Genomic DNA, 26,625 nt, shown 5'->3' with positions numbered 1-26,625 from the left:
AAGTCCTTAGGAATAAAACACAAGTGTAACAAATAAAATCTCATCATGTTACAATGATAAACTCTTAATTTATAAAAAGAAAGATAATAAAAGCCACAGTAATGCTGCAGCAAGACATGAAACAAACACAGGGGAAAAAAAAAGATCCAAGAAACAGGGTGAGGATTAAGCAGCTATTGCTCCTTGTGACTAGAGCTATCTTGTGTAATAAGGAAAGTCCTTCATTGACAGATAAACCTTCCTTCTCTACAAGAAAAAAGCAGTTATGGAAATTAATGAAAGTGATAAGTTCACAATTTTCAAGGACTTCACAGTCACCTCACTCTGATGCAGATGAAGCTGCAGAATGTGTCAGAGCAATCTGGTTTGTAATGATGTACTTCAAACTGAGGTTTCTAAAAGATTAAATGATATGCAAATACTCCTCTGATCAATATTCCTTTTGTCTAGAACAATCTAGTCCACATATGTTTGGGGCAAATTAAAGAGGGACAGCAAAACACATCTAAGTAACAAAAAACTAGGTAAGTTTCTTAACTGTGATATAGGCCAATTTTATATTGTGATACTGAAACTGTTCCAAGAACTTTGTCAAAACAACTTTGCAAGCAGGATACATCATACCTGTAGCTAAATGAACAAAATACAAAGTTCTCGTGAATACCAAAATACTTACTATCCTGGGTCACCACAGTGATATCAGCCTACTGCGCGATAAAGGGAAATGGCACATCCAGAGCTTCATTGCACATATTTCTTTATAGAAAAATTTTCCTACAGAATTTTATGCATATGGCAGACAGAGATAGATATGTATATATTTGAAGATCATTGTTATTGCAACCACTGATGGCAAAATCTAAAAATCTAGTAGAACACGCCCAGCATAAGGGTAACCTTTAACTGGCCCCACCAGCATCCATTCAACTCCAAGAAAGTTACAGAGTTGCTGAAAATTGCTATTTTCTGTCAGCACTGTGCTGGGCACAGATTGTTCCTGCTGGGATGCCAAAACCTGGGAACACTCTTATTAGCATTCTGCATGCAGTGTCCTAATTTCTCAGCCCAGCATGTTACAGGAAAAATAAATAGTTACCTGCTTCTTTCACATGAAAGTATCTTTTGAGCAAGGTACGCTAGTCTGAAAATTAGAATACCACGTACATGAGCGTTACTACTAATGCTGTTCCCTTTCCTCCTCTGCCTGGGTAGGCATTCAGCGCTGCTGGAGAAGAGACAGGGAATTCAGAGAAAAGATTCAGGATAGGGAAGCCTGAAATTAGATCAGGTCTAACAGGAAAGACTCAAATCTGTTCTACTACAATTGCATTGGTTTCTGAGGTTTTAAAAAATAAAAATAATAATAATAAAAAAGTTGCTTCCACCCTTGAAATGTTTCAATTATGTACACATTAAGTGAATTTTTCGGTCTTACAAACATTGTACCAGGGCTTAACATAGCTCCACAGCTTCTCAACCTTTGTCTCTTGTGACAGCCAGGCTCTCTGTTAACTACACCTCCTGACACTCTTACTAGTGACACTGAGAGCCCCAGCATCACCTGCAACTCACACTCATTAATGTGGGAATTATCTGTCTGCTTTTGAACTAAACAGTAATTGATGCATTGGAATCATGCCTTGGCTATCACCAAGACAAACTGTTTTCACGGATGCCTTTCAAACTGAATGCATCTGTCTCCAATATTCACAAAGAGAAGACATTCTTTCCAGAAGTTACCCTTTTAGCAGCACATTTCCCTCTCAATACTGATATCCTCTTACACGTTCAAAGACAAGCTTCACTGATATAAGCCTGGAAAGTTGTTAGATTTTTGTGGGGGTTTTTGGTGGTTTTTTTTTTTTTTTTTTTTTTTTTTTTTTTTTTTTTTTTTAATCCAGAACAACACTGTTAATTTTAGTTTTATGTATAGATTTTTGAACAAATACAGTAGGAAACTTTCAAGACTATCGCTTGGATCAATCAAAGCCTAACAACTTCCAGATTTTACAGTTTTGAATTCCAATAGAAATAACCTCATCCTTTGTGAATCTGTAATCAGAAGAGTAGGTAACAGTTCTTCTCTGAAAAGTAAGGTTTTGATTTGCTTTAATATAGTTCAGCTGCTGCATTAAGAGCTACACATCTATTTATGAAACAGCAGGAAGCATCTGCTTTGTTCACTCTTCACTAACTGTTAATTCACAAGCACAACATTTCAACATCCCCTGCCAACCACAAATAACAGTAGTGCAGCAGTGGAAAAACACACCTAAAATGAACCTTTGCCACTGAAACTTTGCCTTTTCTTTGTACTTTGGGAAAACAAATGGTCCCTGAAAGCCAAACTAGTTTGAACTTCTTGCCATCAGCCACATAGCTCATCTCTTCTATCAGTACCTGAACTGCTCTTCCCCAGTTAAAGGTGACTTATACAGACAGATACGTTTTTCTATTGAAAACCGCAAAAAGCAATTTGAACAGCTGTGATTCATCTATAACTCAGAACCAACAGCTTCATCCATTAGATAAAATAGCATTTTTGCCAGGTCTTTCAATGACTTTTCCTTCCTGCCTCAACAAAGAAGAATTGATGAGTATGTTAGAAAGATTACTATATTGTTTTACATTCCATTTTCATTTGCAATAATGAGCCTGGTGTATAAGCTACACAGTTCATTTTCTTTACTTTAATGTGCAAAATAGAACCAACAAATGCCTTGCAATATTAGGGAGAGGTGTCAGACTGCAGACTGGCAAGTGAAACATCTTCTATTTTTAATTTTACTATAAGGCCCCAGCAGACATTCTAACTACTTCCCTTCCATCATATAAGATTATGCAATGCCGTAGTTACTACAGATTAAAAGAGCCACGTTCTTGTTTTAGTCCTATGTAGCTTTGTAAACACCTGTAAACATCCACATAAACATGGGTAAATTCTCTTTTTTTACCTGGGAGATAAAAATATACTGTGTAATCCAACAAGAAGCTATAACATTGTTTCAAGAAATTCACATCACCACACCCTATAACTGGCATCCAAAAGAACTGCAGTAAATGTGACATTATCAGTTACTCCAAAAATAGGGCAGGCAAAATAAGGCAAAACTCCAAATTATTCAGAATTGGAACAAACTACTCCTGCTATTTAAGCATTAAATCCATCTTAACAAACCAAGTACCGGAACATAAGTCCAACCTAAGGCTCAGGCAGTACTTAAAATCTTCAGGTTGACAGTTATCTGAAGAAAAAATGCTTATCAGTATCTACATGCTAAAGTCTGTCATCTAGTGAGACTAAACATAAATCACAAATGCAGTCTGCTGGTTTTGCCATTAGCTCCAGACAGGCATTTGCTCAACTCGTACTGCTTAAAGCTACCTTGTACAACCAAAAATACTTCCACAGCAAAGTACAACATACTGGATGAAAACTATCAAAACATTTTTGTTTCAAAATTGTGTTGCCGTTACATTTCTACTCATATAACTAATTTGGTTTTCTTTAAAAAAAAACAAAACCAAAAAACCCCAACAATTTCATTATTCCCATATTTCAAGTATTTTGCAGTTTTAGTAAGAGGCTTATTTTTGTATTTCCTCAATAAAGCAGAAAAAGCTCTGATCAAAGTAAAAGAGAATTGCCCTAGTACGTGCAACACTGACCGATTTCAGATATATATTTGCTCAATTTTCTTCACAGTAAGATTCACGGTCTTGTACAAAGTACTCTATGTATCTTCTGTAGAAGAACTAAAATGTAGACTTTTCAGATGGAAATACTGTTTTCCTGTTAGCTTCAACAGTTTAAGAATTAAATTTCAAATTTTAAAAAAAGATATTAAACCAACAAAGTTTAAACTTTACAACAAACAAGTATTTCAAAGACTGTAATTTTGTTTCCTAAGGCACAAGTGAACATTCCATTAGTGTGATTCTAAATTGGCAAATGTACTGGAAGTAGCCAGAACGACCTCTTGTTTACAGAAAACCCCAAACTTTTGACAGAAATAAGCCAACTTTGATTAAGAAGGAGACAACAGCACATTACCTGAATCGTTGCGGAGGTACGATGACATTGCTGGGATGAGGCAAGATTGACTGAGTAGCTCTAGGAGAACGGATGGGAGAGCACTGCTGTTCTGTCCTCTCCCCTCATGGCTAGTTTGGGTCTCTCCGTTTGACGTACTCCCTGCAGGATTTATGTAACTGGCAAGAACCTGGAATACACAAAAATATTGAATCAAAACAGATTTATTTTAGGCAAAAGAACTTTGACTTTCCCCCCTTAAGGAAGACGCCATAATACTTCACCAGCTATTTTGCTAATTCGGCACTGGTATTTATTTCAGCTGTCCCAAAGATGTCTACAAAGAAATTCTATACAGTTATTAGATCATGTTCCAACTTCTGCTAATGATAAAACTAAATAACTATTATAATTCTGAATGACTTTAAGACATCAATTAATATGAATCTTGACAAACCTGCTGGAGCTACTCAAAGCAGGAGTTTGCCAGCTCACACCACCTGAGACAGGTAGCTGGCCAGTCCCACTCGCTTTCAAACACCAGCTAGCAACAAAAGATTTAGCTTTTCTTAAACCGCAGACGTTTCAAAAACCTTTATAACTTCCTTTTGCATGGGTCTTCGGGGTTTACAGATGAAACAACTATATACGATGAGCATGACAGTTACTTGGAACAATCACTTGTGAGCACAACTCTTGCTTCAGTAAAGAAAGAGCAACCTTCCCCCGTGACGGCGGGGTAGTCCCCTCATGGCTGCACCCCGCCTCATCCCAAGGAGAGTTCTGGAAGTTCACAAGCCCTTGCCACCTGCTGTAGCCATACAACCCAATGCACTTCCATGGGGCCGATTTGTGCAGTTGTACTCTCTACCTAAGCAGTTTCAAGGCTTGAAAAGCTGTATTATTTCAAGTCTCAGGGGCTCTACTCAGTTTTTTAGCCTCTTCTCCCTTCCTTCATTCTCCCTCTTTGCTCTAACACCATTACCCACGGTATTTTGCTGCAGCACCTTACCAGCACTCCGTACAACTAAATTTTTCTACAGAAAGGACCAGAGAAAGTCTGCTGTACAAATGACTGACACCTTCAACAAAACGGTGAAGGGTTTTCTACTTCCAATTGCCGACTGCCCAAAGCAAATGCCTCCTTACCTCATCACTTATCGCAGTTATAGCTAAACCTCTGCACGGCCTAATACAGCATACTGCCCAGAAGCTTTGTCGACAGTAATACAGGTGATTTTCCTCTTTCTTGCTTAGGAAAATTACTTCAGATTTTGTTTAGCTTGTGCCTTGTACTCACTCTACAGTGACTGAAATAACTGATTACATCCAAATGATACCTTCATCAGTCAGGGCATGTGCATTTTCAGAACTTCATCTCCTTTGTGCCCTACCCCAGCAGTGATGTTAGCTAATGCAATTGAGCTGACAGTTCTGTGAATGAAATTTTTGATGACTAGATAGAATCTAATTTTCCTGACACTAACCTAAGAGAACAGGGGTTGGTTGCATTTCAAAATGGACTGAAAAGCCTAATTATGTGGGATTTTCTTCTCCTTAGCGTGAGGCATTTGGAAGGTAGAGTTTTACTAGGATCTGTGTGTTTACTGGTGACTTACTATTGTCGTTTAATTGACATACTAATGATTTCATAGTATATCTGAGTGAGATTTTGTTGTACTGGCATAACAAATTCAAGGACATCAGTAACAACTATGGGCATTTCCTTAAAGCACAGCAAAAATATACAAGAAATGAATAGGTAGCATTACTTGGCACACAAAACACTGGCTATTCCCACATCCTCCTGCTTTAATGGACAGTCCTGACAGACTGAATGCAGCAATGTTGACGGAGCTATGTGACAGCTCCAGGGAAATACATTGGAATGCCTCTTTGTTCACTGTCTATTCAGAACTGTCACCCACGTTTACCCACACAGGTCTTTATGCAGCAGCCTAGCGATATTTGAAAACAGCCTCAGGCCAAATATGATCTATACCATTTTTCATGTAGACAGGTAGTTGCAAACTATTTTTTACCCAAAATACTGTAATTACTCTGCTAGATGACTGAAGAAATACAAGCTCCATTTTTACTATACAATCCTAATGTTTCAAGTGCTTATCATTAATCAAAACTTCATTATTACACACCTGTAGAAGGCAGGTCACATGCTCTTCTTCTAGCCTTTGCTTAGTCAAAGCTTGTTCAACATCCCATCCTGAAGCTGTGGAGCCTGTTCCAAAGCCTGTACCCTTAGCCCAGTACAACTGCTGTTCTTCTGTTGATGCACTGTTGTGTGTACTTGACACCTGTGGCTAAATTTAAAAAAAAAAGTTGTAATAATCTCATGTTTTTCATCTTATGAACATTGTCTTCACAAGCTTTTATTCTGCACAAGAATGTAATCCCAATTAATTAACTTTATAAAGCTATCTTCAGGATCCAGCGAAATTCAAAGCTTTAGACAGGAAAGACTGCCACATACATGGAGTTCTGCTACAGGTCTGTGCTAAATTGTTGCAAGTGATTCTCCAACTTGTCTAGGACTGTAAGCCCATTTTGGTTCTTCTAAGATACTCTCACTGCTTAAACGATGAAAGATATTAAAATGCTACTTAATCAATATCATGCTAAACATCACAGCTTTGTAATTATTACTGTTTAACACCTCATCATGTTTAATAACATAATTAGATGTAGGGGATGGGAGTAGACAAGTTATCAGAAGTACACAACTGAAATGTTAAGATGCCCAAGCATGTGCTAATTTTGTATAAAGGCTCCAAAACAGCAGGAGCTGTAAGACAGATGCATAGCTCTGACACGTGATCTCTGGGTCACTGAAACACACTATTTCCGCTCCATATAAGAGACGGGGGGAAATATCTTGTTCTTAAAATGTTCTGAGAGAGTGCATTTTTTCAAAGGTGCTTGTACAGCTTTTTCCAACGGTCTGCCTCACTGCATTTTACTAACACAACTCCAATATTATATTGCTTAGCCTCTAGAAAACCATTTAAGTACTTATTTTGAAAGTTTAACAGACCTTTGGTGAAAAGGATGCAGAAAAAAATTCTGATCAGCATTTTTGAACTAATGCTTTCTTAATTATATATTTAGCACCCTAAACAAGTGACCTTGTTTTCTGAAGCAATGAACACTTGCTACTTAAAATACTCGGTGACAATCAGCCTTACTGGAAACCAGGTCATGTAAGTAGGTACCCAACTTTAATTTTTAGTATTTGATTTATGGCTCTGAAAAGTTTCATTTTCTACTCAGATCTTCTTCAGTGACTTTACTAAAGACTATACTTGAAGGAAAAGAAATTATGTATGAACAGACTGCAATGGTAAAAAGAAGTTATCACCCATGAAGTACCATGCTGACAGTAGTCTGGAATCACCATTTAACTTTTACATTGGGAATGTAATGCATCTCGGTGATGAAATACCTGTGTGGTTATTCTCATGTAGACATTACTCATTACATCACTCAAGAACATGTTGTGCCTTTAACACTCAAGAGAACTGTCATGAGCACTGAGTTAAAGCACTTAAGGGAAAGCCTGGCCCCAGAAATACAAGCCTCAGTGCAGGCCTGATGGATGTCTAGTTTCAAGTTACCATCTATCACCTGATAGATATGAATTACGAGAAATCAAGCTGTTTAAGGGGTCATGGTAGAACTGAAGCAGAGATAAGAATTAATGGTTGCTCTTTCCCTCCAGAAGCGCAAAAATGCTAAGGCTTCAATGTGTCAGCAGTCTGATACCCCATTAGAAGCAGAGTATCTCAGCTTCCCCTAAATTTGACTAGCCATTAAAGTGAATTATTCTCAGGCACAGCTTCATCTCTTCCTTGCTCAACCCCTCATCAGTATGAGAGCTGATAAAATATGGACAGCCCCATATTTTGCAGCTATTTAACCATATTTAGGCACCACGAGCTTTTTCATGCAAGCCTCTGCCACAACAACGCTAAAGAAAAAAAGCGATTAAGGTTTTTTTAAACACTTTTATAGACAATTGGTATGTTATGTAGAAATGGCAACTCGTAATCCTAAAAAAATCAGGGGATACATATTCTGAATAGAGAGTGGTATAATACGGGAAATACCTTTAAAAAGTTTAATTTTGGAGGTTCACTTGGGCTTTTGAATGCTATGGAAAATTTGTCTTTAGGTCTCATTTCCCCATCAGTAAAAAGGGTATAAAAAAACTTATTACTGCATTAATTCATTAATTTTCACAACTCATTTATATTTGTGAAGCACTGAAAAGCAAATAATTTGCAGCCAGCAGAGTTTAGATGATGAATGCTAAATAAGGTAATGAGGTCATGCTACCTAATGAGGATTAAAGAACCACCATCCATTGAGCATTATGCCTCTGATGCCCTGAAAAACAAGGTCCTGTGAAAAAAAAACTGATTACACTTTAACGTCTTCTTTGTTGGTTAAATTTTATTATTACTATGTTTATTTGCAACATTCAAGGACAATTACCTAATCAAGTACTTTGTAGTTATTTCTATTCTTCATTCAAATGGCAGCTGCAGAAATTAGACTATAATGACAGCAATGAGATGATTTTATTTTTCTATAGTTAAAACTCTTACTACTTCTCAGTGGCAATTATTCTGCCTGCTAAGCTTACCTCTGCCTGGTTGGGACTAGAATTGGGCACTCTCGGTGCATGGTGGCTTAGAGCAGACAGACAAGCGAGGATAAGATGTATAGCACCAATCTCCAGTGCCATCCGCCTGAGCAGCACTCCATCATCGGTAGTCAATGGTGTAGTGCTGAACAAACTGCGCAACACGTGGAAGGGCAGAGTTGGAAGCACGTTTGCTGAAGGAGACTGCAGGATATGACCTAGGTTGAAGAAGACGACTATCAAAACCACATTTTCCTTCAAAAGTTAAATACAGCCTGTTGATCTCTGCAATAGTTTATAAACAACACATACAGAAATCTACTAAGGACTTAAGCATTTGCACATAGTAAGCGGAGAAGAGTGTAAAAGAAAGAATGTTTCTTTATTTCCTTTATGGATTTGGTTAAGAACCAAAGTTATAAAATTTGATTCACCATTTCCAGGGATAAAATTTAGTTTGAGAATAATAATGAGTATACTTCTGTATTTGACTACACTTCAGGTCATATTTTGGAATGAGGAAAATGAAGGTAGTTCAGATTAATTTTATTTATTTTAAACATTCCAACTGCAGCAAGCTAAAGAATGCACATGGTCAGCTCAGCTGACAAGGAGCTGTAGTTTACCATGATGTAAGATTGCTTTTTTTTTTCTTCCATATTCACGTGCCTAAAGTTGGAATTAAGTCACTGACACAATCCAAGCTGTGATGCTATTCAAGTTGAATACATGGTGAAATACTAACATCATTTTAACTAAACAAGCTGCATGTTTGAATTTTGTAGTAGATTTTAAATGTTAACCCTTTTGCATTATGAGCAAAAATTACTTCTTTTAAAAGCCGTATTTCAAATAAAAGTGACCTGTTAATGCAACATACTCAGGTTTGGGAACTGTCTCAATTTTTTCTGTATTTAACAAGGCATTTCACATTCCTTCCCCAGTGCATATGTAGAGATACTCAACAACTGAAAATACTTCAAAACAGCCAACTGCTATAAGAAGCAACAAGCTTCTTATTTTAAATATATTATTTTCTCCCTCGTTCTTTATCAGCTATAATATCATCATCCAGAGGTCTAAACTAAAATACATTACAAATATGTATGTCTACATTCGTATGTGTATGTATCTACACGCATATATGCATACACACACTAGTTTTTTCATAACTATCTGATACTCTTTGTAAAGACAATAACAAGAAGGAAGCAAAAAGTCCTCTGACTAGGACCTTCATAAATAAAACTGAATGCCTCTGGAAAAAAGCCCATCTGACAGACTTCCAGAACTGCAAGTGTAGCCAAATGACAAAGAAACAAAACCAGAAATTGTAAACATCTGCCCATGATTTTATCTTTGCAGACAACTGAATCCATGTTTAATCAATAAGCCATGGATTTGTAAGTGCAGCTCTTCATATTATGCGAGAAAGAGATTCTACATTTATGAAAACATGCATTTCCAACAGAAAAGAAAAATATTAATGCTTTATACAGAGAACTAATGTGGACTACTGTGTACAATTGATCCCACTATTTTGTAGAGCTGAATTCAGGCATTTGGCTTAGGGAATGGAGAAATTGACTGTTTAGTCCAGCAGAAACAAAGACTTAGAGGGAATACAACTGCTGTCAACAAATGCATCAGAGAAAGAAGAGCTATTTATGACGAGGAACAATGCTGGCACAATGATAAATGGGCACAAACTGGGTATGAATAAATTTAGGCTGAAAATTAAAGCAGCCCCTACCTATTATGAAAATTATGCTCTAGAACTGTGTTCCAATAGCAACAGTGGATGCACACACAGGAGAAAGAAAGCAACCCAAATTTTAAGGACTTGAGTTGGTCTCTTTATAAATTAAGGGATGTAAAAATTGTTCGCAGCAGCAAGCCACTGGAACCACGCAAGGACATAAAAAGCTGAGGGACTACATACAGTCTTTCCATTAATTACTACTCAAATTAGGTGGGAGCTAGCAGCCAGAATGAATTTTTGTTATCCAGTTTATTCTTGTCTACTGTCCTGTACCTAAATGCAAGAGTAATGAAAAGATAAACAGGAGAGAGGGCAAATGAGACTCTTAGTTTCTCAGTCGGTCTTATGAGCTACATGTTGTCCACCACTCTATAGGCTGCCGAATAGACCGACTTCAGTTGATCGCTGCATAGAAAACCCAGCATTCTTTCCAAAGTTATAATCAAAGGAAATTCTTAAAAGCACTAAAACATCTTTCACATACACTCTTCCAGTTTTTCAGAACACTAATATGAATATTAGAACTATATGCAGAATTCCAGGTTTGGTTGCAAAGACACTGACTACAAATTGTCTCTCGGCTCACTTATTCATCAAAGAATACCCCATTTCTCCCTCCGAACTCACACCTTTAAGGCAGAGCTCCTCCTCAGCAAATGTAATCACTATGATGTGTAGAACCCTCCCTCCTATTCTAGAACAGTATTATTCATCAGTTTATTCTATACTTGCTGTAGCTATGCTCCTATCCATGTTATTCTGCATTTGGTTGCAGAATCATATGTTTCCTCAATTAGTTGAGCATACCCAGCTACTCAGATTGTTCTGTCTGAACACACTGTCACTGTAAGGTTTATCAGCAGTTATTCTACAATTATTCTGACATCTAGGTGAGAACTTGAATACTGATGACTGTGACAAAACTTAGGCAGAAAGAATATTTAGAGACAACAGACTATTAAAGATGCTAGCAACATAGTTCTGTACAAACCAATTCTAACTTCCTGCTAAAAGCATTACACAGTGTAAATAAATTTAAGAAAAATAATCTAGCCGTGGTCTACAAAGAAACATAATAATTGCAGCACATACTTCCTTCACCATCATCTGTAACTCCCAACACCAATCTCAACAGACACTGAGCATGTTTCCGTTCTTTTAGCAGCACCTCAGCATAGCCCGGGAGACGAAGAAATAAACCAAAGGCAGCCAGAGAATGCGCAGGTATGGGAGACATAGTCTGAACTGTTGACTTGATAGGTGGAGGTTCTGCAGCAATTGTTTCTGGTGCTTCATACACCAATTCCCCTGATTGTTCAATGGTAACCCATTCAAACTGATCACTGTCCTTCTGCTTTTCCTGTGTGGTCGATGTAACCACTGGAGTGCTCACCTTAACAAACAGAAACAACAAAATTTGGTAGCCATTCAGTTAATCACCTAGGCAAAATTTTTATTCACATTAGGATCTAAAGGACATACAATCTTAATATAGGATACCATTAAATAGTCACATGAAATACACTACCATTTACAGATACGGGGCCAGGCTAAATAGCTAAAAAGGACATAGTTGTTGCATTTTCAATACCGTTCTAGAAAGTCCTGCCTACAAAAGCAACAAACTGTATTTTCCCAATCTAAAATCCTCAGTTAAAACACATCCCTTAAAATCCAGAGGCATAAATAACACTGAAATAAACAATACAAAGATTAGTTTATATATCAGACTTAAATAAGAAATACCCCCTTTATTTTTAGCATTGAACACTGAGTGTGAACTCAAGTGTTCTATTTTTAATTATGTATTGCAAAAAGGAGAACAATTAAACATAGTAACTTTAAAAACTAAGAAAATATTTGGGTATCTTAACAGTCTTGCAGCAACTCATGGGCTTCTTTCAGGTTTTCGATTGATTTGGCAGGCTTTATTACTATTATGCTCTAATACAACAGTGTCGTTCTGTTTTATGAACGGGCATTATGATGGGGATCAGAGTGTAAGGGGGTGACAGTTGTACAATTCCCCAGGAAACGGTCATACACTCAGTTAGAATGAAGGTATGACACTCGGGTCCTTGTCATGATTAAACATCACAGAAGTTTCAAGCTTTTATGCTATTCAGATGAACCGATGCACTGATCTAAACTAGAAATTATTAATCTGAAAAGCCCTTGCAGAATTTATTCAGAATACCAAATCCCTAATTAAAAGTCAAAGCCATGTTTAGCTGCATTTATTCCAATCATCTACACATTAAGAAAATCAGAAGTATCAGTGACTTAGAGAAATATAAAAGTAAAATTAAAGAACTAAGTCTGGAGAATTCATCAGTCTTTACTCAATCTTCTACTCAGTATTATTGTACTTAATTTGTTTTTATGGATCACAGAATTCTTATTTGGTGTTTGAATCCAAACTTATATCTCAAGCTAAAAAAATATGAAAAGAAAATAACTTCTGAGGACCACAGAAAAAGAAGGAAAAAAGCGATGAAATTTCTCATGGTCATATGCTGCCTTCATCTGTTGCAGAATTCCATGAATCAGTATTCTTCAATACAGAGTACATGTTATCTCTCTTGCATTTCAAAATACAGTAATTCTTTAAGTGAACACACTTCCTTAACTTTTAATTTTTGAACTGGCTTCATACTAGCCCTCTAAAACATCTTTGCAGAACTATTTACAAAGGATTCATACTAATTATCCAGTCTCACTACAGGGTTCCTATTCCTGCTACAGTTTCGCAGTCAGGTTACTGAACAGCACTATTTACTCATGATTAACTTAGTTCCAAAGGAGTAAACACTCACAATCTTTCCTCTTAGAAGGATCAGCCAAACATGTCAAAAATAGAGCCAAACAGAATTTGAGTAATTCACAGGTTATTTTCTTCCCTTTTTAATAAAGATCGTGTACCTAGAACAGCAGCCAAAGGAGTAATTCCACAATAATGCCAATACTGACACTTTTGAAATGCCTGTCAGTGCCTCCAGAGAAATTATATACATAATGTTAAGTATACAAATAAATAACATATATTATTTTTATAATTTCATTTTAGATATTTATGAATAAAAATAATTAAGATTATAGTTATTTGTTATTTATAATAATAAATATAATATAAAATTGTATCATCTGCTTTGAGAACTGAATTTCTTTTAACCATAAAAAAAAAAAAATATCTCAGAGGTTACATAGGCAATTAAATTATAAGCAAGTATGGCCTTACAGTACATCTGCAACTTTATGTTACTGCATCCTCCAAGTTATTTTATGAATTAAGAGAAGCGAGGCAAGCAACAACACTGAATTCATGTGTTCGCTCCGCAAGGACATGGCTACTCAAGCAGTCCAGAACATCTACAGGGCAGCAGCATGTAGACCTGGCCGGGGCTGTGCAGTTATGCACTTGTCTATTTTAAAGCAGCTTCCCCACATAACTGAGATGTCAAACTGAACCACAGAGAAATGTGAGGAAAACATTGCCCTTAAAAAAACCAAACAAAACACTCTTAGCATGTTTTTCTACACTGTTTTTTTCACTCACTTGCTGAATTACATCAGGATAAAGCATAGGGAGTCTCTCTGCAATAAGGGCCAATCCACCCATTCCTGCAAAAACTTGTAGGGGAGACTGAATGGGACAGGTTTCAAGAAGCGATTCGTCTAGAACTGCGTCCATACACTCATCTCCAGGACTGATGGCTTCATCTTCAGGGCAAGGTCCCAGTAAATCTGCATGTTCTACAGAAACACAGAGGTAAGAGAAATTAATACATAATCATCATCATCAATATTGTGTTTGTTTCTTCATCTTCACTTAAAAAGTGGACTTCAAAAGCATCAGTTCCTTCTGAAGCAAACAAGAACCTGAATGAATGAGTCCAACAATATCAAAAGAAAATAAAAGTATTTGTGGTGCCTTTTGCAAGCGACAGCAGAACCATGTTGTAACTTGAGATTATTTATACAGGGTTATATGTTAACTACGAGAATTTTTTTTTTATTAGAATTTGATCTACGCCTTCAAGAGTTTGTTAACTTTGGAAATACAACATTTTTTAACACTGTCTTTCAACTAGACCATAAGACTATGTTTGTTACTCTCTGATAAAGAGTTTATAGCTGAAGAAAGGAAAGATAACCTTACTTAAATTAGTCTTGCTTTTTCCTCAAAAATGCTGAGCAAGGATTTTTTTTGTTTCATCTTTCCCATCATTTAACTCGCCGTCCATAAAGTTACATCACCTATTGCTCACCACACCTATCATTCCCACACCTCCTCTCTGTGAAGTGTCAAAATGCCCCTCTAACAAAGCTGTGAAATTTATTCTTTCTCATAGAAAGGATCAAGATCTCTATTTTTAATTTTCTACTAGCCTCCATCCTCCCAGTTTATGATAATATTTTGTACAATAGACAAAAAAATGATAATTTTACACACTGATGCACACTGGTTGTATATACAGAACCTTCCCACAATTCATTTTGTCAAAAACCAACCCACTTTGCTCATTATCACAGTCAAACTTCACAGTGAACATTCAGTATATTTACTCTAAAAAATCTGTATTGCAGATTACCTTGTTAAATACTGGAATGCAGTGGTCCTTAAAGCCTTCACAGTATACCACCCACATCAAAAGGCAACACAGATCAAATGGTCTTACCACCTCTTTGCTGACACCCAGCTGGAAATCCATGATCATACTTAGCATGCTTGTATGCACACACGCTATGATTTGTTATATAGAGTTTTAAGTGCAGTTACTTTATCTTTTAAAACCTTTACTTCCCTAATTTGAAAGGGAATAGGAAACAGCCAGTCTTTCCTCATCCTAATGGAAGCAATATGATCATTTTATCAGATCTATTAAGTTCAAATCAGGGATATGTGGGGGTATGTACATTAATTTACCCTAACTCAACCTGACAGACTACGAGAAACAGGAAAGGTCACATACGTTTTCAAAGCAGGATAGTCCTAAGAGCCAGCCCAGCCACAAGGCTTTCAGTAGTTTGTTACAAGTTACAAAGTTTCAGTTTCGATGTCTACTGTTCTCAGGGATACAGGCAGGAACCACCTCTGTGGAAGTTTTCCCTGTCACCACAGACAGTGGGTGACGATGTCTGCACACGTGCAGGTCTCAGCAAGGGACCACCTTCCACCAGACACATGGAGGACTCCACCATGCTGGGCCAAACACGATTTACAGTTTGATTAATTGTGATGACATGAACTGAGCAGACCACAAGAAAGGTTAGGTTTCCTTGACAAGGAAAATTTTAAAATAAAGATTTTGAAGCAAGACTCACCCCTCTGTTTTACACTATAGAAAGGTGTAAGCCTTGCCAAAGAAGGAAAACGAGAAAACAGACACACACAGATAATCACAATGCACAGGAAGTTCACTAAGGCCAAATGCTTTTCTGCAAAAGACACTTGAAAAATACGGTATTAGTAAGGGTACAGGCAGATCTTTTATTATGATAGCAAATACAGTCCTATTCCTTTCACATCTTAAATGTTGTTGCAAGAAGTTACACTTAAGTACGCTTCTCCAGTAATTGCTTTAGCTGGTCCTTTATAACCCAGTTTAAGCCATTTAACCTCCACGAATGTTTGGTGAATTTTCAGTGAAGTCATGCACTTCAGCTGTGAAAAACTGCTGATCTCAAAGACACTGAAGCACACAGAAAAAAATATAAATAACGGACACTTCCTCAAGTATAGTAGTATAAATGCAGCACTAGAGACAACATGTGAAGCTATAAAATCTATCCAGCACAGGTGGTGTCAAAAAATAAACATCTCCTTTAAGGAGCAAGTAAGGAAATACTGATATCTAAGAATGATTTCTATAGATATTAAAAACTAGTCACAAAAATGCAGCAGCATTAACCTTCATAACTGATGAGTGGTGATTGTAAGACATCTGAATGTAATTAATATTTTGCTGTATAGCACAATAGATCAATGGATTTGTAATTACGAAGTCCAAGTTTCAACAGTATTAATCTCAAGTTAAAAAAAAAGCTTAGGAACTTAATAGAAGTTCAAAGAGGTCCTTCATGTTTTCACATCCAACTCTCCTACTAAACTGAACCTCCTCTAATAATTTTTGAGTTCTATTCAAATATAAAAATATTTATCGTAGCTTAAGAATGTAAACGGCAAAACAAAACAAACATATTTTTTCAAAGAGAAAGGCCTCTCACAGTGTGAGATCTATATACCTAGCCATTACGTGGAGTCAATGGCAAAAAAATAATTTCTTCTTTTTTACCTCTTCTTTCTGCTTCCTCTCCTTTCTAGAAGGATACTGATCTATCAAGTGAGCAGTTTTTAAATGAAGCCCCTGTCTTAAAACAAATGAATGATTACCTCAGTAATTTTGTGCTGTGTCAGCAGGCTGGTGATCAGATCACCTTAGCTAATTTCGAGGTCCCGTTCCTCTAAGCCCTTCCCACTAAAGGAATGATATCAAAGTAATTCAAATAGATTCCTGGGACACAGCTTCTCCTTTCCCCTTCCCCAGCACTATGAGTAAGTACACAGCAAGCAATCAGAAAAAAACATTACCAAGAAACAGACCGTATTAGAAAATGTTAAAAGTAATGTTTTTAAAAGCTAAAGTTACAAGGCCTGTTTAGATGGGCTTAAGAAAAATTCCCATTTTCAAGGAAGCATTTAAGTACCCAAGATGCTTCCACAACAGGCTTCTGTAACTCATATGGTTTCAAACTGCTCCTGCATTGCTTAATCTGCCCTGGTTATCAGCACAAACAGTGCAGAGAATCGATATACATGTCAAGAAATAAAATACACAGTATCTATACAATTATATAATCATATCATATATAGCACTATAATGAAAAAAAGAGAACTGAAACCAGGACAACCATACTGCTGTATCTCATAGATACAGTCTGAAGCCAGGCATCATATGAATTTGTTCTTTATCACGACGTTTAGCACTTGTCTTGTAGATGGCAGCTCAGGAACAGAATCCAAAAAAATACAGAAAACTGCTGTTTTTTACCAAGAAAATCAAAAATATTTTTGTCCAAAATTGAAGTATTTTTAAAAGGAAGATACCAAAAAAGTAAGAACACTCACCTTTTTCCGTGTGAAGACGTTTAAATGAGTCTGTTTTTGACAAGCTTGGGTCAGAGATGACTTTGGAACCAAGCTTAACTGTCAAATCTATCGATCGGTATCCTTGAGGGAGTTTACGGTCATAGAGCAGAGTCAGAAGCTGGGCAAGTGTCATTTCAGCTGGTAATGGCTGGCCTAAACAACATTGGCATCAAGTCAGAGAGGAAAAATTACGATTGAGTTATTTTAATGTACACGTGTCCAGGTGCTGTTCATTGCCTGTACCACAGATGCCAAGTAGACTAAATATTACGTGGCTCCAAACCAAGGCCTTAATTTTACCATTTTTTCTCTCAGGAAAAGGGGCCCCATCAGTTTGGAACCAACCATTGAAGAACTATGCCAAAATTCCCGAGGGCAGCTCTGTGCTGAGAGCCTAGGCACTTGGCATACTTAGCAAATGGCTAAGGCTGTAATTTGACGTGCATTTTAAGCAGGTACTGCCTGTCCCCTACTAGTAAACCCTACACCTGCATCACCTTAACACTGGTGACAAAGGTGTGCGACCATAAGGTAAAATGGCTGAAGTGGAACAAAGTGGAAAACAAAGAAACCTGCAATTCTTTTTCAGTCCTATTAGTCCCCAGCATAGCTCACTACTCTTGTGTCAGGACACAACTCGGCATGAAAAAATGAATGGCACTGCCAAGAAATACTTCTCTCTGCAGCAATGCAGACTTGAAATGCATGTGAAATACAGCCCAAACTGATTATTCAAATCACGATTTTGGCCACTCTTTTGTTTCTGAAGGATATGTTCTTCCCTGAACTACAAGTTACTCTCAAAGCAGAACAATTTTGCCTGATAACAAGTAGACTTACACATGAAGTGAAATGTTTTAGATTCAGATCACGTAATACAATTAGCATGCCCATTTCATCTTGACTGTACTTAAGTAACACAAGTTCCAGGAAGGTCTTTAGTAGCAACCTGTTTCATCAGTGGAAGACACTGTCTTAAATAAAAATTAAAAATGTCTTGTTACTGTGCAAGTGAGTACTGCGCCCTTTTTCATCACTGATTCTGCTTTCTATGGCTTCTTTTTTTGTAACAACTGGCTGTTGTGCAAGACACGTGATTGACCCGATCAGAAATGCAGAATGATCTACATTATCATTAGTAGACAGTCAACCTTTACCAACTAGATGCTGAAAACAGGCCCTGAGTTCTTATCTCCTGTCCAAAACAGCAGCATTAACTGTAACAATTTTAGATATTTTAATCTAAGTATATTTTCCCTCTAATAATAACTCAGAGCCAGTAATTCTGTAGTAATTTACAAATCTATTTTTTATTGGGTGAAAACATCTTTGATCAGAAGTTTACCACTTAATTCCATAGCTAGTTCCCTGGTTTTATGCTATTAAAAAGATAAGAAGCTCTTCTCCATAATATTAAATTGTTTCACCCACGTTCCTGTCCTTTATCCCTGTTCTAAGATTAAGAATTCCAGTCACACCAATCTCTCTCTACAGGAGAGAGATCTCTACGCCCCCACTACATCATTGCCATCAGCCTTGTCCAGATAGCCGATAAGATGTGAGTACATAACTGCTATACCTAAAACATGACTAACTGCTTAAGACATACTGGTTTTGAAAATACAAGTATTATGGAATTCAAGAACATTCCTGAACTGCCAAATCAACCTTCCAGAGAGCAATGCAAGTTGGCTGCCCACTTAGAACATGAAATAACAGCACAAATACCAGTTCAGCTCTGCCTTGCAGGTGAAAGACAATGTGAGTCACCTTACAAATCCACCCCTCTTATTTCTGAGTGAAAGTGGAAATGTTTTTGAGATTTTGTTCAGGAACAAGGAACTAAACTTCAAGAAAGATCAGCATAATTTTACTTTTGTCAAGCCACTATGATGTTATAATGCTTCACTTCCAATTGAATGCTGTTACCAGCCCAGAAGGACTCTACAATTCAAAATGCTCAATAGAATGATGAAGGCGTCCATTGGCATTGCAGCTACTTTGTGTTGACGTATCAGCCACAAAAAAAGAACACAATGTTTAAGTTTAAAATGGATTATTAAAGTTACCTGGTAGAAGTTTATGGTATAGATGAAAGACTGGAACACTAATAGTCTTGCTGGAAGATTCTCCTCCTGAAGAAGAGGTACCCACTTTATCCGCCATTACTCTCCCTCGCCTTGATGGTGGACGTGGAGGGGTGGATGAAACTGCTCTTTTTGACTGAGATTTCAAACCTAGTACAGAAGTAAAAAATTCAAAGTCATTCTAACATTTAATAACTTCAGTTAGCCAAGATGCAATGTACTCAACACCCTCAATGACAGTGAAAAAATAGTATTTTTCAGCACCGGTTAATTGAATATCAGACTAGCATTCATGTATAAAATCTATTTGGATATAATCCTGGTTAATTTTACAGTTACAAGGCTGCACATCCTCCTGAGCCCCTAACATAAACGACACTGTAACTGTACTAGGTCATATTATCCACAAAAAAAGTACAAGCTATCTGATTCTGCTCTTAAACTTAAAGAGCCTGTCTACCAATGGACCCTACAATAAAACTTCTTTAGGTTTGGGGTTTTTTTTTCAGTTGAAAGCAAGACAGACGAAAAACTCTAAATTGAGAGATGTTTCAGCACAGACTATAGATAACAACCACTTGTCTGGCCCACAAAGGTGACTTCAACTGCAGTACTGACAGTACCACATGTGATGAAAGGCATCTTTAAACGTGCTTTTAAAGTTGCCTAGTTCAAAGCATTTAAAGTAAGCACTACATGAAAATTTAAAGGCAGAACAGGCGCGTAAAAGCTTACTGAGCTTATACAGCAAGATTGCTGTATTTTTGGGACAGCTTAAGTTGACTTAAGGTACAGGGGAATTACACTACTATCATGTACCCTTCTACACAGGTGACAGACCAAGTAAAAAAGCCAGAGATCAAGATACAAAGACACATACAACCACCGCCTTATCATTAGCCAAGAGCAGCTGCAAAACTAACACCACCCACACCTGAAATGCTCTGGTTTCAGGTGGTCAGTAGGAGCAGCTATAATATGCAATGTATCTCCAATAATCTCAGTACACTAAACTAGCTTGTCTCAGAAAGACCAGGCTCCAAATAACATCTTTGCTCTCTATTAACTTTACCAATAGGGAACAAGTTAAATACTGGCTGCATGAGGCTCTGAGGACACTAAGACAGAGACAAATGATGTGAAGATTTCACAATCAGGCAATAAAAACAAATGCAAATGCAAGTTTACATTTATAAACTGTTTTACTTAACTGGAAAAAATACAAATGAAAAGAAAGAAAACCTTAAGTCTGCTTCTATCTAAAGAGGGAATGGGTTAAAACATGGCTGACAATGCTATGCCCTACCTTCAAGCCTGGCATATTATTTTTGTTATTCCTAAATTCTTTATTCATATTTTAACCCTTCACTTGGACCTAGTAATCTTTAAATATTATGAAATCATATTCACTCTTTTAAAGTGGTACCTACAGCAAGTATCTTTCCAGACAAAGATGTTGTAATTAACATTAGCTGTGGTGCTTTACATACCAAGATCCATGAAACCGCTGCCCTATTCAACACTTGAGTTTAGTTATAACTACATCTAAAAACCTGAAATAAAAAGCTGAAGAAATATTGGTGCCAGAAGTCAAAGGAAATCAGCATCTCTTCTTCATGCTTCATGAAGTGTAAATGAAATTGAGGTACCTCAATGAGGCAGAAAGCTAGATAGGAAAAGAGTAGTTTGAAGTTCATTAATCTCTCTCTCACACACACAGAACTTCAAACTGAAAGACTAATGATCTATACAGCCATCATCTGAACTGTGATCTTGTATCATTGCAAAATTACTATGTTCAATCTATAACCTCCATAGTAGTTTTGGAAGAAAAGGGTTTACATGAATAATTTCAGAGGGATCTTCACATTAGTTTTTACAAGGTGAACGCTTTGGAAGAAAATCCTGTATTTGTGGTTTCCAAGTGTAATAACACAGTTTTACACTTACATCTCCATCTGACAGTTTTTAGCAGAGTACCACCAGTTGTTATGCAGAGTGGCTCCTTTCATTTCCAAAGCATACTGCAAGAGCAGAGGTGATTAAACTCTTATACTCCAGCCACTGCAGAAATGCAGAGGCAGTAATATCCGTATCACAGTAATAGTACACAACTGCTAATATATTGCCATTTACTCCAAGCTCCAGATGTGCCTCTACAAAATCCTGTAAAATGCATTAGCAACAGCATCCACAACACATCGCTGACACACACATTTAGGTACGAATTTGTCAAAGTATATAATCCACTAGAGACACCAGCTCTACCAGGAACCAATCTTGGCTGCGTAACAGCCAGTTAGATTATCTGGGCACTACGATTTTTTAACCATCATTAGTAATAAGAAGAACTGTTGGTACAGATTTTCCCCGCACTCGTAACATCAGAAAAATCCATTTTTCAGAAAGGGAAGGAAAAGACTTACCAGAAGCAACAACAACGCTATAATTGTCCTGAAACCCATTTTCTGCTTTAACTTTTTCTTTCTCTTCGTAGTTCTTTTTCTCTTTGTCCTCCTTCTGTTCATTAATTAGCTTAGCTGTAATACTGGGTGTATCTATACCGGGGTGAGGGGAGTGGGGAAGAAGAGAAAGCACAATGTATTTCAATATACCAAGCTCATTTTATTAACAGTTTCTAGACTGTTAACAAGGCTATTGTCAACTATCTTAGTGGCTTAGAGTTCATCCCAGGCAGCAACAGTCTTGTAAATACCTATGAATTAAGGTATTATGATAATTATGTCCCCTCTTCCCCCAAAAATCAGTCTTCTGACAATTTAAAAATGTAACAGTTTAAAACCATTACCTGAAGAATCAAGTGTAAAACACTTCATGTTAAAATTCCAGTGCAATAACCAAAAATGAGATAAAGCAAAAAAACGCTACCCAACCCCAAGAACCACAAATGAAAACAAAACACCAAAAACGCCCAATAAAACAGCCAAAAAAATTCCAAAACTTTTTTTTAAGGACACCTGCAGACTTATATAAATATATTGTTGCATTTAGGTCTGGATAGCTAGTGTTAGATACTGACCCAATTTCAGAACTGGCAAGTATGACTACTCCTTTAGAATTGGAAGATGCCTAAAGTATACATCCAAAACTTGTGCTGTTCGCTTAAGGGAACATTAGGTTACTGCAGTTCAACTGTTCTGGTTCAATCATTAGTGAAGATCACAAATATCAGCAAACAACTATTAAATTATTGATGACTGGTGACAATGGATCATTTCACACCTTGTAAGGTACAACACTGGCACCAAAATGGTCAAATAATTCTCTAATTGCTTCTGAGCAGTAACTTGTTTCCAAACAGATGCTACAGCATTAAGCTGTAACCACAGGCTCAAGACTTAGAAGTACCACCCAGCTACCTTCATCTGTGTATCATCAGTGTGCGAGGTGCTGAAAGAAACTTTGTTTGACTGCTTGGAAATATATTATGATTTGTGCCTAAAGACATTGGTTATATCCATGTTAAGCAGCTGTGCAGACCAAAAGAAGATACAGAGTGTGAAACTGCTGCTACTCAGGAGCCAACGTTCACATACACTATATATATATATATATATATATATACACAGACACGCACACATGTAAGACTGGGTATTGGCTATTTTAAAAACTCTATTATTTCCACTGAGACTATTATTACTATTAAACTTCAGAGTTGCTCTAGTTTGGTTCCATGGACTGAACGCCCATTTATTGCTGAAGAATTTAAAGCTCATTAATAAAATTACTAAAGCTTAAGCAACAGTATTTTACTACTCAGGTGATACCCAGATTTGTTGTTTAATTCCTCTGACCAGCCAAGAGCAGTAATTTAAGACTAAGGTGAATGAAATACAAAACAACTGGTACCATCCTAGACAATCTCATCTGCAGTGATACTGCACATTTTCTTCCTATGGTAAAGGGATGGGAGTAGCAGATTAGCAATGATTTTTGACTCCCCTCCTGCCTGCCCGCTCAACTCCCCGCCACCCTTTTTTGATATATATACTTGTGATATACAAGTATCACAAAGCTTTTAATACAGTCAGAGAGATAACATCAGACAAGGGATGAAAACATACATGAGAACTGGATCTTTTGCAGAATTAATTCTTCCAATTTAAAATGAGAGTTAAGCTGAGGGGTAACATTTATGTAGCAAAACCCAAAGTTATGGTGCCCTACAAAGTCAGCATTTGATCAATTTCCGTTACAGTCATTAGCGTGTATCACATCATCCCGTTCCCCTCCCCAGTCCCTATTAGCACTGGCTATCAAGCTGACCCCAACACACCACCTAAGGCAGCTATTCAGTACAGTTTATGTCACTGCTCAACAACTATCCCTACCTCATACCCAGTGACTAACCCACCCATTACAGTAATTCTGACCATAAATTGTGCAAACATCTAAAGACTTAGTCACATTCCACACATGACACTGTCTGGACAGTAACTGAATACAGAATTCTATCAGAAATAGCAAACTATTCCCTGGTAAATAAGCTTCAAGCATTTTCCTGGGATTCACTTTTTTTAATTAAAATCCCAAGCACATCTTGTTCCTCTAGTATTCTGCCCAATACCATTACAGTACTTCTATCACCTCGTTAAGTAACATACTTATTGTCCTAATGAATCCATTAATAATTTCGTTGTAAAGTTTTTCAGTAGATATAAAAAAAGCAATAGTTCCTCTGAAGTCCATGAAGATCTGCTTCAGAAATTGAAAGTTGATCTACACTGACTTCCAAGAAATTACACATACAAACATATCTACATATAAGAACACACATACCTAGTCAGATAAGTGCGCAGCTAAATGCACACATATCTGCAATACAGCAAAATCATAATTGCCGTGATGATCTTTGACTTTTCTTTGCTATTACTGAGATACACATCTTAAGAGCAAAAGAAGTAGTGCTGGAGTTCCCCGCCCCCCCCCTTTGTTTTTTAGATTAGATACACTTAAAACAGATTTTTGATGTAACATGACCTAACAAATTTTTAGAGAGCTCTGGCATGGACATGATACCTTTAGTATGAATTCTACTCTAATTACGTTTAAAAAAAGATCACTAACCCTCACCTGTAACATATAGTTCTGTTTTCTGAAGTATTAAAAAAACATTGAAGTTCAAGGTGGGACTAATTTTAAGATTAAGACATCATTTTAAAGACTAATATTTGGAGTATGATTTGTATGGTTTTTCAAATACCCTATGAGAGATTTGAGAACACCTTAATACTAAAAAGCAAACAAACCCCCAAACCAACCAACCAACCAAAAAACTCCCAACCAACCAAAAAAACCCTGAAAAAAATATTCCACCTTCCCCACCTCAGTTTTATTGAAGGAAAAAATAGCCTTTGACTAGTAGAAGTGCATTTTACACACAATATGTAAGGCAAATGGAAAAGCTTACAACTTAAACCACTGTTTCATAATTGGCAATTACGGATGAACGCTGCAAATATTTGTTAGACATAACGCAGTTTATGTGGTTTTTTTCATTTTGGTTTGGGGTTGGTTTTTTGGGGGTTTTTTTTGAAACTGTACCTTAAAAAAAATTAAAATATGAACTACTGCAAACTTGCCTGACACGCGATCAAGAACCTCTGCTAGAGTTGTTGAGACAGGCAAGTGAAGAGTACGAAATTTGTGTCCAGCTCCATACATTGGATGTTGAATTACATGACTAGTAGCATTAATTCTACCTTTGTACAGCTGAAAGGAAAAAAAGTCAGCATTTAACATAACTTATTTTTGAATGATACAGTCAAATCACTCGGTTCTTATAACCTTAACTCAGCTAAATAAAACTAAATCTTTAGTGTGCTAAAAAACTGACGTATCCTTCAACTTTGGAGATATACAGTAAAAATGCATCAAATCAGGACAAGTTTAATTTTTTAACTCAAAAGAATTTGCTTCAAAAGCCTAGAATATTTTTAGGATCAGAAACAGTATGATACTGTATTTGTTTTTAAAAACCCAATTATTTTACTTAGCTGTATATGAGAGAAAAATTGAGTGTCTGAGATTTGCAATTATTTATGAAATTAAAACTTAATTCTGAAGTTAAATTGGGAAAATCACAATATACTTGGAGTACAGAAAGATAATTCCTCTATTGCTCTGACTTTAGTATGAAGTTTATTCTGGACTTCGTATCTACTTTTTGCTATTGTAACGGATAACAAAGTCACTACCAGTTAAAACATTTCATCATAACATACTGTAGTCTGAGTTCTCTCTGCATTTTGTATCATTCTTTGCTTGCAGTAACCTTTTACAGGCTTTTCTGCAATGACAGTGCCACTTAATCCCTTCCTCCTACTGTCAGACTTGTCTACTAATATTCACATACAGGACCAACTTACTGTTGTGCAATACTATCAAAAGCATTTATTTAACAATTGATGACAATCAGAATTTAGCTTCTAAAATACAGTTTTAGTAAGAACTTGAGTTAAAAATGGGGATCTGGTCTTTGAAAGGTTATGTTGTTGGATATACTAGATATATATGCTCCACATAAAACATTATTTTTAAGGTTTCTCTTTGGATAGTAGAGGAGGAATCACCTCAGTAAGGACAGACTGTTCCTGTGTGTTTTTAACAGAACAAACCGAATTCCCTGACAACTTATTTTCAAGATATTTTTACAGAATGTCACTAAATACGTAAAAGCAGATAAAAAAATCTGTTGTATGTAAACCAAATTATTAGCAAATTGATGTTACCCTCACATTACCAATGGCCACGTTAACAATCTCAGCCAGGTTAAACCAAAACATTTAAGTTTGTGCTAAAACTGTATTTGTTCCTCCTTTTCTGTTTTATACTATATGCTCTAGTTTCCCTGTCATTATCTCACGTAGTACTTCTGAGATGTAGTAAGAACAGCAGAAACCAAAGCAG

General features: G+C 36.7%; 1 protein-coding gene across 6 annotated transcripts in view; it reads right to left on the bottom strand.

The window, feature by feature from the left end:
- Positions 1–26,625, bottom strand: part of BIRC6 (baculoviral IAP repeat containing 6) — a 183,177-nt gene that overhangs the window by 48,660 nt on the left and 107,892 nt on the right. For all 6 annotated transcript variants that reach the window (XM_055726252.1, XM_055726249.1, XM_055726253.1 and 3 more), the window contains exons 57-65: positions 25,299–25,428; positions 22,122–22,253; positions 19,678–19,845; positions 17,588–17,761; positions 14,015–14,211; positions 11,551–11,851; positions 8,697–8,914; positions 6,190–6,354; positions 4,055–4,223 (exon numbers count right to left, since the gene is read on the bottom strand). In XM_055726252.1, the coding sequence (XP_055582227.1) occupies positions 4,055–4,223; positions 6,190–6,354; positions 8,697–8,914; positions 11,551–11,851; positions 14,015–14,211; positions 17,588–17,761; positions 19,678–19,845; positions 22,122–22,253; positions 25,299–25,428 (1,654 nt within the window). The remainder of the gene's footprint in view (positions 1–4,054; positions 4,224–6,189; positions 6,355–8,696; positions 8,915–11,550; positions 11,852–14,014; positions 14,212–17,587; positions 17,762–19,677; positions 19,846–22,121; positions 22,254–25,298; positions 25,429–26,625) is intronic.

The sequence above is a fragment of the Falco cherrug genome, chromosome 13 (assembly GCF_023634085.1).
Source record: "Falco cherrug isolate bFalChe1 chromosome 13, bFalChe1.pri, whole genome shotgun sequence".
NCBI classification, from domain to species: domain Eukaryota; kingdom Metazoa; phylum Chordata; class Aves; order Falconiformes; family Falconidae; genus Falco; species Falco cherrug.
Note: the sequence above shows the minus strand (reverse complement) of the source record. Positions and strands in the feature narration are given on the sequence as shown.